Source organism: Pseudopipra pipra, chromosome 14, assembly GCF_036250125.1.
Source record: "Pseudopipra pipra isolate bDixPip1 chromosome 14, bDixPip1.hap1, whole genome shotgun sequence".
Lineage (NCBI taxonomy): Eukaryota > Metazoa > Chordata > Aves > Passeriformes > Pipridae > Pseudopipra > Pseudopipra pipra.
Window position 1 is genome coordinate 3,094,447 of NC_087562.1, and position 11,585 is coordinate 3,106,031.

The 11,585-nt window shown below is 60.7% G+C and overlaps 2 protein-coding genes across 2 annotated transcripts; both read left to right on the forward strand.

Annotated features, from left to right (window-relative positions):
- The first annotated feature begins 44 nt into the window (after positions 1-44).
- On the forward strand, positions 45-4,600 carry USB1 (U6 snRNA biogenesis phosphodiesterase 1). Its single transcript, XM_064670911.1, has 7 exons — positions 45-218; positions 331-482; positions 565-748; positions 1,141-1,194; positions 2,410-2,515; positions 3,173-3,256; positions 3,550-4,600. Exons 1-7 carry the CDS (start codon positions 121-123, stop codon positions 3,652-3,654), a joined length of 783 nt encoding a protein of 260 aa, XP_064526981.1. The 5' UTR covers positions 45-120; the 3' UTR covers positions 3,655-4,600.
- Positions 4,601-5,330: 730 nt separating this feature from the next.
- Positions 5,331-10,787, forward strand: MMP15 (matrix metallopeptidase 15). Its single transcript, XM_064670907.1, has 10 exons — positions 5,331-5,788; positions 6,892-7,040; positions 7,293-7,415; positions 7,525-7,832; positions 8,067-8,228; positions 8,344-8,567; positions 8,710-8,848; positions 9,096-9,246; positions 9,355-9,470; positions 9,699-10,787. Exons 1-10 carry the CDS (start codon positions 5,681-5,683, stop codon positions 10,142-10,144), a joined length of 1,926 nt encoding a protein of 641 aa, XP_064526977.1. The 5' UTR covers positions 5,331-5,680; the 3' UTR covers positions 10,145-10,787.
- The last annotated feature ends 798 nt before the right edge of the window (positions 10,788-11,585 follow it).

The following is an 11,585-nucleotide window of genomic DNA, read 5'->3' on the forward strand; positions in this document are numbered from 1 at the left end:
CCGCGGCGGCGGCGGAGGAGGCGGGGCGGCGGTGGCGGGTGCTGCCCCCTGCCGGGCCGCGCCGGCAACTGCGCCCCCGCCCCACCGGGAGCGGGGGGGTCCCGGCGGGTCCCGGCGGCCATGAGCGGGGGGCTGGTGGGGTACAGCAGCTCCGAGGAGGACGAGGAGGACGAAGGGGGAAGCCGTGGCGGCGGCGCGCAGGGGTCCCCCGTGGCCAGGTGGGTGCGGGGGGGAAGACGGCGGGAGCGCGCGGAGGCGACGGGAGCGCGCGGCCTTCCTGCTCCTCTTCTTCCTCCTCCTCGTTCTCACCGTCCCGCTCCGATCCCGCAGCTCCGGCCGACCCCGCCTGCCCGTCCCCGCCGGCCTGCCCGGAGACCCGGACCCGGAGGAGGCCGTGAGCGACGACAGCGCCCGGCACGGCGGCCGCGTCCGCGGGTTCCCCCACGAGCGGGGCAACTGGGCCACGCACGTGTACCTGCCGTGTAGGTACCGGGACGGGAGCGGGACCGGAGGGGATGGCGGGATGGAGCCCCCGGGGGATCCTCTGACGGCGCTGCCCCGCAGACGTTGCCCAGGAGGAATTCCTGGAGCTGCTGGAGCTCCTGGTGTCCCGCGCCCGCACCTACGTGCCCTCGGTGGCTGCCATGGAGGAGTTCCACCTCAGCCTCTCGCAGTGCGTGGTGCTGCGCTACCACTGGATAGACCCCTTCGTCCGCTCCCTCAGGGAGCGCCTGGCCGCCTTCCACAGGTGGGTTTGGCGGAGAGCGCTCCTCACACCCCTCCCCTGCCCTCGGGCTCCGCGTTTCGCCAGCATCCACACCCTCAGGCTTAGGCCAGAGCTGTGCCATCCTCTAAATCATGGATGGTTTTGTTGCTTACATGTGGCTTAGGTGCCTGCTGAGCATCAGCTGCTTCAGGGCTTCTGTCGCTGTCCAGGCTTCTGAAGGCTGGAAACAGGAGGGGAATGAATTAATTTGAGCCCAGAAAGGTTCTGGTTGCACCGATTCAGGCCAACTGCAGTGTACATTTCCCTGTATGTTTCCACAGCTCACTAGAAATCCTCCCGCCTCCTCATCTTCTGCTTTTTTCTTTTTTTTTTTTTAACCCCCACCAGCTGAGCTAGGGTCTTTCTTATTTCAGGTTCTTCTGCGTGGCTGACCAAGTGAAGGTTTACACCAACCAGAACAAAACCAGGTGAGGGCACGGCGGGGCAGCCTGCCTGCCTTCCCCAGGAGGAGGCTGGGCAAGGTGCTGGGTGGATGGGAAGTGTCACCCTGCCAGTCCCACGGTGACCAGGCTGAGCCACGTGACAGTGCAGGGTGTGCTCACCTCATCTCCAGAGGTTTCACACCTTTCCCCAGCCACGCGCACAAATTTCTGGCTCTGGCGCTGACTCCCTGCAAGCTTCTGGTCTCATTAGCGGTGGGTGAACCTCAGGCTGCAGGATTTCAGCCTTCTGAAGGGAGCAGTTGATCACACCGTGACCTGAGGCAGCCCATTCTGCCGTGGTTAGCCTCGTGCCATGGTTTCCCAGCAGCTGAGGGAGGCAGCTGCGTTCGCTGCCATCTCCCAGCTGGTTTGTTCGGCAGCTTTGCAAGCCCTTGTGCCGGCGTGCGCAGCCTGGGGCGAGCGGGGCTGGGACCACCTCTTTTGGCAGCAGTGCCAGTCTTGAAATTGTAGTGCAGGTCTTGCAAGAGCTGGAGAGAAATAGCTGAGATGGTGCTAATTCTCCTGGGCGTCAGCTCAGAAGCCTGATTCCAGTCGAATGCAATTAAGTAGTTTAAATGCTGAAGCAAAGGTGATTAAAATCATGAAATGTTGCTGAATATAGTGGGAAGTGCAGTCCAGGATAGTTGTGAGTGGGACAAAGTGGATATAGAAACCTGAGTGAAACTTGGATTTTCCAATTCCCTCCTGGAGGGGAAGAAATGATGACTCTAGATGACTCTAGAAAGTGTCATCTCAACAGTCCTTGAGGAAGTGCCTCTTTGTCACATCTCTCCAGCTTGGTACTTCCCATTCCCTGCTTCCTCTTCCACTGTAAAACCTCTCCAGCAACTTCCACTTTTTGAATGCAGCTCCTGCATGGGCACGGCACTCTGCTGAAATTCCCATCCAGTACATCCTTTGCCTGGAAAAATGAGTGTTCTTGTCCCAAAAGGTGCTGGGTTAATCTCATAAATCTACATGGTTTATCATCCAGTCCTGCTTTTCCTTGCTACCACAACTTTATTTCTGTTTCTCTACAAAATGCAGTCAGCATCCCTGGATGCTTAAACCTGGCATTCCTCAAATTTTCTTCTAGGGAGTAGGGAATTTGCCTGGTAGGAATGCAGGGCTAAGCACGCTTATGGCTGTGCTTTCTGCAGTATGAAAAGGTGCTTGCTGTCTTTCCTTGTCTTTCTCTAGGACCTTTATTGGCTTGGAGGTCTCCGCTGGGCATTTCCAGCTGCTGGAGCTGGTCTCAGAGGTGGACAGAGTTTTAGAGGAATTTGACCTTCCCACATTCTACAAGGTAAGGCGTTTCCTTCTTACCTCCCTGCCAGTCTGGACATGCCAACTGGTTCCCTGCAAGATGTTCACTCAAATAAACAGGAGCCGGAGCGTAAGTCACAGTAGCTGCCCCACTGTGCTTGGAAGCAGGGTTGTCCTAGGATAGAATGGGCAGTGGGGGACTGAGGATGGTGTTTGTGCCTTTGCCTTGGGCAGCTTTCTTGAGTGTCAGTCCAGCCTTTTTGTTTGGTGCTAGCTTTGGGGACAGGTTTGGGATTTTGAAGGACCAAACCATGATTTGTCTGTCTCCAGACCTGAGCAGGGAGCTCGTGTGGGTTATGTAGAAGTGATCCATGTACCTGCCCTGGGACAAGCCTGAGAGGTTCTCTGTGCAGCTGGAAAAGCTGCTGCAAAGTTGAGCACAGGGAGGCTGAGAACCAGGCAGCCTTGCCCACTGCTGTCCAAAAAGGCTGGAGTGGGGAGCCCAGGACTCATCCCGTCTCCAGCACTGTTCATATCAGCTCTGCAGCTGTTGAGTTGTCCGAGAGGACTCCCAGCTTTGGGATCCTCCAACCTCTGCGATCCCAGACTGGGCAGCACCACACCAGATCTCCCACTGTGGCCCCATATGTCAAAGCTTCCTTTATCCCTCACATTCTGATCCTTGTTTTATCTTCAGGATCCGTCATTCCACATCAGCTTGGCCTGGTGTGTCGGAGACCTGTCTGGCAAGCTGGAGGGGCAGTGTCTGCGGGAGCTCCAGGTGTGTCCCCAAACCCCAGGTGTGGAGAGCAGGGGAAGGGCAGAACTGGAGTCCAGCCACGTCTCCCTGCTGAGGGTGGAAGTGGGAAATTCTCTTCACAGAGCAAGACAAACTTCAGTGGGTTGAAAGAAGAAAAGCTTTTGTGGGGAGCATGAGTTAAATCACTGTTCAGAGGGAAGTCAGAGGCTTCCAGCTGCAAATGGACTTGTCTCTGATTTGGTTTAGAGAGGGAGCTGCTATCTCCATCCTCTGACAGATCTGACCTGGTACTGACTCCTGCATCTGTTTTCCAGGACATTGTGGATGAGTTTGAGGACTCGGCGCTCCTGCTGCGTGTCCAATGGGAGCAAATCCGCTGCAAATCGGGGAACAAGTACTTCTCCTTCCCCTTGAGGTAGGGTCTGGTGGGGCTGTGCATTTCAGAGCCTCGAAGAGCCTGATGCTCAGCTAAGGACTGTTCTCCAACACAGCCCTGAGTAGCACGGGTTGTCACGCACCTCCCATGCTCTTCTTGCCTGCTCAGCGTCTCTGGGTTGTTTGTGGCCTCAAGTCAGGCCACTTCCAAGTTCTAGTTGCTGGCTGAAGAGATGTGTGTCTGTAGCAGATTTCATTCTTGCTGCTGTATGTGCTGCAGTCAGCACTGGTGGTTCCAGACATCCCACGGTCGCTAATTTTGCTGATTTATTTTTTTTTAAAGAAAAAAAATCTCTGTAACAGCCATAGATGCCTTATGGGAAAGAGGAAGAAGGTAGCGTGGGAAGCTGTTGCTAAAGGGAGAGTGTCTCACACGGTGGGAAGTAGCACTACCAGATTGTCAGGACGCTCTGAGCAAGCTTTTAGTAACAAGAGGCAAGGACACGGAGCTGGATTCCCTCACCAGAGCATCTCCCTACTGAAAGCCAGCTTGGACAAGCTCCTGAGTCATGCTGTGTCCCTCTCACACTGCTGCTGCCTCTGTAGAGACATTTCATTGTCTGATCCTTTTGCCAAACAACAAGAGCTTGCAGCCAGGTGTGGGTGAGCCCCAGAGCGGGCAGTGTCAGGGTTTGCCTGAGCTGGGAGGGCAATGCCCACAGGTGACTCAAGGGGGTGGCGGCTCCTGCTCAGGCTCCAAGTTTTTTCCCATGGGATCAGCACCCCCGGTGCCACGATGACCCAGGGAACTTGCAGGCTGGACATTGTTCCTTGGGAGAAACTCCTTTTTAATGCTTTTGTTCCTGCGGGGGGGGTCGACTGCAACCTCAGGTGTTCACAGCAGGATGTTGATGTGCTGCCCTGAATCTTTTATCCAGTGTCTGTCCAGGATTTCTGAGCAATAAAAATCTGTCTCCTTGTGTCATAAAATTGTGTCTGTCTGTGTATCTCCCTTCGAGAGATCCCCACCTATTGCAGGCTGCTGAGGCAATGCCTGCACTCAGTGCAGCCCGTCCCAGCACTCAGAGTGGCTTTGTGTCTGTGGGAGCATCTCAGCACAGCCACAATTTGTGCCCCTGGGAGAGCTGCCTTTCAAAATCCTTAACAAAAACCTGTGAAGTCTGTAGCCAGTTAGTTTCCGGGATAGGGAATCTGCATGATAAGACGTGTGATTAGACCCCAAGTTTTCTTTTGGGGAAGGAAAAACAAACAGAGATAAATTTAGCCCCTGGGGACTTCCAGTGAAACCAGCTCTGGCATGACCGGTTTCTCCCGGGTTAATGCTCAACCCGCCCTCCCCCCTGCCGCAGGGCCCGGCCTGGCACAGCACCCAGTTGTGTGACACCGGTGGGTGTCAGGGACCCTCGGGACAGGGGACAAGGGCAGTGGGGGCAAAGTCCGGGGATGGGGCGGCTGCCGGTGGGGCCCGAAAGGGCGGGGCTGGGCGGCAGGGCCTGGGCTGGCCGCCTGCGTGGGCCTCGTACCCGGGTGGGAGCGTCCGTGGGGCTGGGGGGGTCGGGAAGGGGTTCCCCCCGCACACGCGGGACCGGGGGTCGCGGGAGGGGGGGGTGAGGCCGTCGTGGCCCCGCCCCCGCCCCTAAGGCCCCGCCCCCTCCCCAGGCCCCGCCCCCGGCGCGGCCCCGCCCCGCCCGCTCCCGCGCCGCTGCCGCCGCGCCCGCCTTTCGCCACCCGCTCCGGTGCTCACGGCGGCGGCCAGGGCAGGGCAGGAGAACCGAGCCGAGCCGAGCCGAGCCCGGTTGAGCCGAGCGCCGCCGCGCCGGCCGCCCATGTGCCGTGCGCCGCCGTCCTGACCTCACGCACAAAGGCGGGCCGGGAGGCGACGGGCCGCGCCTGGCAGCGCCGCCCATGCACCGCGCGCAGCCCCCCGCGGCGGCTCGGCCCCGGCGGGCCATGAGGGCGGCGTAGCTCGGACACCGCCGCGCTCGGCGCGGCCCAGCCCGGCCCGGCCCGGCCCGTCCGGGGGCAGCCGCGAACCGGCGGCGGCGCGGAATGGCAGGAGGCGGCGGCGCCCCCTGGCGGGCGGGGGGGCGCCTCCCGGCGCTCGTGGTGCTGCTGGTGCTGCTGGTGGGGGCGGCGGGCGAGGAGATCAACGCCGAGGTGAGCGGGGGGCTCGGGGGGACCCCCGGCGCTGCCCGGCGCTCCTGCACCTGCGGCGGGTGGGGCAGCGCCGGCGGGCGCAGGTGCAGGCGGGGCGGGGAAGGGCGCGGGTCCGGGTTGCCCCAGCGGGCGCAAGGCTTGGATGAGGGGGGAAGGAAGCGCTTTGTGCCCAGCGCGGGAGGGGGTGTGAAAGCGCTTTTGATAAAGTCTCTGCTCTCCGCCACCCTGTCCGGGGGAAGGTGGGTTGCGGGGGTAAAAGGGATTAATGGATTGAATGTGGGTTTTTTTTTTTTTTTTTGAAAGTTAAAGCGTTAAACCGGTTTTGGAAAGAAAAAAAAAAGTGGAGGGGGAGTGTTAGGAAAAGAATTGGAATAGGAGAAGGATTGGAGAACCTGGAAAAGAAGGCTTGGAAAAGGAAAAAGGCTTGGAAAAGGAAAAAGGCTCGGAAAGGGAATAAGAATTGGAAGGAATTTAGAAAAAAAAACTTTCAAAAATTAAAAGGAAACCCCCTCCAAAATTTAGAAAATGAAAATAAAAAAAGGGAAAAGGAAAAAAAGAAGTTACAAAAGACTAATAATAAAGATAAAAATAAAATGCAATTAGGGCAGACAAGAGGAGGCGGAGGCTGGGGCAGGAAGGAAGAGCCCCGGCGCGCCCCAGCCCCTGCACCCCCCTGCCCCCCGCCCAGGGGCTGCGGCCCCGCAGGACAGAAGCCCCTTTGTGGGTGCAGGCTGGGGTGGGGGTCCCGGGCTGCGGGGAGAGCCCTGACCTCACATCCGTCTGCAGCTCCCAGGGGACATGGGGGACGAGCAGCCTGCAGGACGACTGGCTCCCTGCCAGCTGCTTTCTCCCTGGGGTCAAGGCATCCGGCAGCAGCCCCCCGGGAGCACCGGCTCCCCTCACTGTGCAGGGCAGGGCAGCGGCTGCCTGCCCGGGGCTGGCATTTGCCCCTGCCAGCTGGCACAGACCCCTGTGAAGGGGCACAGGGCTGGGGTGGAATCGGGCAGGGGGATGGATCCTTCCCCGCTGGGGCCTCGCGGAGCTCCAGGTGTCCCGTGGGGCTGTTCCATGCCGCGGGCTCACGCTCGGCTCTCCCGGCACAGGCATGGCTGCGGCTCTATGGGTACCTGCCGCAGCCCAGCCGGCGGATGTCCACCATGCGCTCGGCTCAGACCTTCTCCTCGGCCCTCGCCGAGATGCAGAAGTTTTACGGCATTACCGTCACCGGCGTCCTGGACGAGGAGACCATAGCGTGAGTTTGTCCATGTCCTCTTGCTCTCGCACACAGCAGCTCTGCTCCCGGGCTCTTTGGCTTTTCTTGCCAGCCCTGGAGCTCTGCCTGTGCCTGGAAACGTGGGTGCTGTCTCCCGTGGGATCTGCATCTCTCCTATTGGGGGCTGCACCCCTGCAGCCAGGACACCTTCCTCGCTGTCTGCGGTTGCTGTAACCCCTCAGGGACCTTGTCTGCGATGGGCTGAGCCCTGGCTCGGTGTCCTCCCTGCAGGTGGATGAAACGTCCCCGCTGTGGGGTCCCGGACCAGTTTGGGGCACGGACAAAGTCCAACATGCGGCGGAAGCGGTACGCGCTGACGGGGCGGCGCTGGAGCCAGAGCCACCTCACCTTCAGGTACCCAACCTTGCCAGGGCTTCCCACTCCCCAGCCCATGGAGAGCCATGGACCCCCCTGGGGAGTGAGCACTGCCCTGGGCCATCCCTCATGAGCTCTGTATCCCCAGCATCCAAAACTACACGGAGAAGCTGGGTCGATACAACTCGTACGAGGCTGTCCGACGAGCTTTCCGGGTGTGGGAGCAAGCCACGCCGCTGGTTTTCCGGGAGGTGGCCTACGAGGACATCCGGCAGAAGCGGAAGAAGGAGGCTGACATCATGGTGCTCTTTGCCTCTGGCTTCCATGGAGACAGCTCCCCCTTTGATGGCCTCGGGGGATTTTTGGCTCACGCCTATTTCCCCGGCCCTGGCATGGGGGGGGACACGCATTTCGACTTGGATGAGCCTTGGACGCTGGAGAACGCGGATGTGTCTGGTGAGTTGAGGGTCAAGGAGGTGGTGAGGGTGACCAGAGGAGACTGGTGGCCTCTTGGGCTTGAGGGAAGGGGGCTGCACTGGTGTGGGCAGGAGTGTCAGGGAGAGTGGCTCCACCATGGGTGATGTAGGCAGCTCCCTCCGGAGCACCCTTCTTGCAGGGTGCTGGGTCCAAGGACTCACCCCATGCATCATGTCCCATACTCCCTCCTGCTGATGGTGCCTCTCCATGCAGGGAACAACCTTTTCCTGGTGGCTGTGCATGAGCTGGGGCACTCGTTGGGTTTGGAGCACTCCAGCAACCCCAGCGCTATCATGGCCCCCTTCTACCAGTGGATGGACACAGAGAACTTCCAGCTGCCCGAGGATGACCTCAAGGGCATCCAGCAGCTCTACGGTGAGGAGATGGGTGAGGGATCAGCCCAGAGGTGGGATCCTGGGCATGTGTGTGGGGAAACTGAGGTAATGCTGATTTGCATCACCGCATCCTTTCTCTTGCCTGCCTGATCCAGGTACCGCGGATGGGCACCCTCAGCCCACCAAGCCTTTGCCCACCGTGACACCCCGGAGACCTGGCAGGCCAGACCAGAGACCTCCTAAACCTCCCCCTCCTGGGAAACCAGAGCGACCCCCCAAACCTGGCAGCCCGGACCGACCTGACCAGTATGGCCCCGACATTTGCGACGGGGACTTCGACACGGTGGCGGTGCTACGTGGGGAGATGTTTGTGTTCAAGGTGCCTGCCAGGACCCCCTCCTGCCCTCGCCCTAGGGAACTGGTTGGTCTGAGGGTGGGAGGACCCCCCAGCACGGAGCCTGGCATTGGGACCATGTCTCTGTGTCCTCCCCATCCTCTGCCAACACCTTGTTTCTCACCAGGGCCGGTGGTTCTGGAGGGTCCGGCACAACCGGGTGCTGGACAACTACCCCATGCCCATCGGACACTTCTGGCGGGGCCTCCCTGGGGACATCGATGCCGCCTATGAGAGGCATGACGGGAAATTCGTCTTCTTTAAAGGTGAGCAGGGAAGCTGGGTGGGAGGGCTGAGATGGAGGGGAGGCCCCAGCGCCCTCCTCCCTCAAAGCTACTGAGTGCAGATTGGCTTCATCCCAATCCTGATCACCTCCCCAGCCAGAGCTGCTGCCTGATCCCAAGGGTCCATGGTGGCTGCAGGTGTTTACCCCTGTCCCTGTCCACGTGTGCACCTGCCACAGCTGCTGGGCAGTACTATCTCATCCCCCTTCTCCATCTCCTCCCCCTCCAGGTGACCGCTACTGGATCTTCCGAGAAGCCAACCTGGAGCCCGGGTACCCACAGCCCCTGGTCACCTATGGGCAGGGCATCCCCTACGACAGCATCGACACGGCCGTCTGGTGGGAACCCACAGGACACACCTTCTTCTTCCAGGGGGATAGGTGAGTGTGGATCCCTGCCCTGCTCCCTCCTGGTCCCTGGCAGGGGAGGGAATGTTGGGCAGCAGGGACCCCCTTGCTCCTCACCTGCTCCCCTCCTCCCTCCCCCAGATACTGGCGCTTTAACGAGGACACGCGCTCGGTGGACCCCGGGTACCCGAAGCCAATCTCTGTCTGGGTGGGGATCCCTCCCTCGCCCAAGGGGGCTTTCCTCAGCCCAGATGCCTGTAAGTAGAGGATGAGAAGAGGGGTGGGTGGCAGGGGGGACTGGGGTATGGGGTCACCCCTCTGATGGCCTGGCCATGTGGGATGGAGTTCGGGCGGGTGTCCGGGGGTCAGTGGTGAAGCCCTTTCTGAAGGGTTTCACCTGTCCCGGAGCAAACCCTGCTCTCTTGGGCATCTGCAGGGGTGCCCTGTGCCTGCCCACTTACCCCTTGACTCTGTCTCTCCCCCAGCCTCCACCTACTTCTACAGAGGCACAAAGTACTGGAAATTCGACAATGAGCGGCTCAAGACAGAGCCAGGTTATCCCAAATCCATCCTACGGGACTTCATGGGCTGTCACACGGAGCTGGTCCCAGATCCCAATCCCCGCTGGCCCGATGTGGACCGACCCCCCTTCAACCCCGATGGGGACGGGCGGACTGAAGGTGAGGAGGAGGAGGACGAGGAGGAGGAAGATGAGGATTACGAGGAGGAGGATGGCCAGCCAGGCAGGGATGTGGACGTGGTGGTGCAGATCGACGAGTACACGCGCACCATGAGCGTGGTCATGGTGCTGGTGCTGCTGGTGCTGCTGCTCTGCATCCTCGGCCTCATCTACGTCATCGTGCAGATGCAGAGGAAGGGCGCGCCCCGAATGCTCTTGTACTGCAAGCGCTCCTTGCAGGAGTGGGTCTGACCCTGGCTCCCTCCCCAAACCGCCCCTGCCACCATGGTGCTAAGATGGACCTGACACCCCCCTCCCCTTGTCCCCCACCACGGCCTCGGCTCCTCTACCCCATTGTTGCTTGATGGCTCCAGCCTCAGAAAAGGGGGGATGCCCAACCCCCCCCCAGCCCCTCCAGAGCAGCCGGGCTGGGACCGGGGATAGTCATGGGGGGGCTGGAGGGCATCCAGGTCCTGCCTGCTCCCCAGTGCCTGCACCTCCCCCCAGCCGTGACCCTCAGGCTGCCACCCATCACGTGCCTGCCTCTGCCTCGGGGTCCCTGCAGGGTCCCTTCCTTCCATGTGAGCCCGCTGGGGCTGGGGTGGTGAGCGGGCTGGGGCTGCTCACAAGTGCTGCGAGCTGGCAGGTCTCAGCCGCTGGCACCTGCAGTGGTGGGGAAGGGGGGGGCTGAGCTCATGGCTGTGTTTCCTGTTGAACTGCGGGGATACAGGGATGTGGTGCCTAAAGACAGTGTGAGCTGGGATACACTACCTTTGCAACCCCTCTGGGGCTCAGCTTAGCCCGGGCCCTGCTGCTGCCATGGGGCAAAGCCCTGGGGCAAAGGGCAGTGGGCACGGCCGCCTTGTATGTCTATTAAACAGGTCGGGTGTGTGGAGAGCTGTGGTGCCGTCCTTCCTGCCGTGGGGGGCGTCGGGGGGGCATCCTGTGCAAGATTTGGCAGATTTTATGGTAACAGGGGAGGCTTCTTTGGGAGCCACCCTGCCTGGCACCCCCAGGGAACTGAGTGCCGGGCCAGGGGATGTGAGGAAGGGGCCAGCATGGCCAGTGATGTCCCTGCAGCAGCCCCTGCCCTGGGGCTGCATTCTGGGGGGGTCAGCTAAAGCAGCCCCCCACCCCCACCAGTGGACAGAGCGGCCTTTCAGCAGCTCCCACCACAGTGACAACGGCCTTGCTGGGAACACAGGGCGCCTTGTTCTCCCCCAGCCAGCACCGTGCTTCGGCCCCGGGCGGCCGCCTCCTTCCCCGGGCAGGGCCGGCAGCAGCTGGGGGACCCTCCTGGAGCCACTTTAGCGGGTCCTTCAACTCCCTGTCCCCACGTGTCCCCAGCAAGTTTCCTGGGGGGAAGGGGTGGCCATATCCTGTCTCACTGCTGCTGTTGCGGCAGAGGAAAGCAGGAGGAGTCGGGACTGCTGCAGAGATCGGGGAAATAATCATGGGAGTGGGAAAGATTAGACCTGAGGGGTAGGAAACTGGCTTTATCTGGGGAAAAATATTGCTCAGCCTTTGATGGGAAGAAAAGCCAAACTGCAAAAGCCAGGATGGAGATAGTGGTGTCCCTGCCTCTGCTGGTGGGTGAGGTGATGCTCCCTGGGGTGGGAGCTGGAGCTGGGTTTGCTCTGGAGCTGCAGGTGCAGCCTTTGGGTGGGCAGCAGAGGCCTGGTGCAGTTGCTAC

Excerpts from the sequence above, each read along its gene's own strand:
- USB1 (XM_064670911.1), top strand. The coding sequence starts at position 121 with ATGAGCGGGGGGCTGGTGGGGTACAGCAGCTCCGAGGAGGACGAGGAG. Across the intron at positions 219-330 it reads CAGGGGTCCCCCGTGGCCAG|CTCCGGCCGACCCCGCCTGC; the intron begins GTGGGTGCGGGG and ends CCGATCCCGCAG. Across the intron at positions 749-1,140 it reads CGCCTGGCCGCCTTCCACAG|GTTCTTCTGCGTGGCTGACC; the intron begins GTGGGTTTGGCG and ends TTCTTATTTCAG.
- MMP15 (XM_064670907.1), top strand. The coding sequence starts at position 5,681 with ATGGCAGGAGGCGGCGGCGCCCCCTGGCGGGCGGGGGGGCGCCTCCCG. Across the intron at positions 7,041-7,292 it reads CTGGACGAGGAGACCATAGC|GTGGATGAAACGTCCCCGCT; the intron begins GTGAGTTTGTCC and ends TCCTCCCTGCAG. Across the intron at positions 9,247-9,354 it reads TTCTTCTTCCAGGGGGATAG|ATACTGGCGCTTTAACGAGG; the intron begins GTGAGTGTGGAT and ends TCCCTCCCCCAG.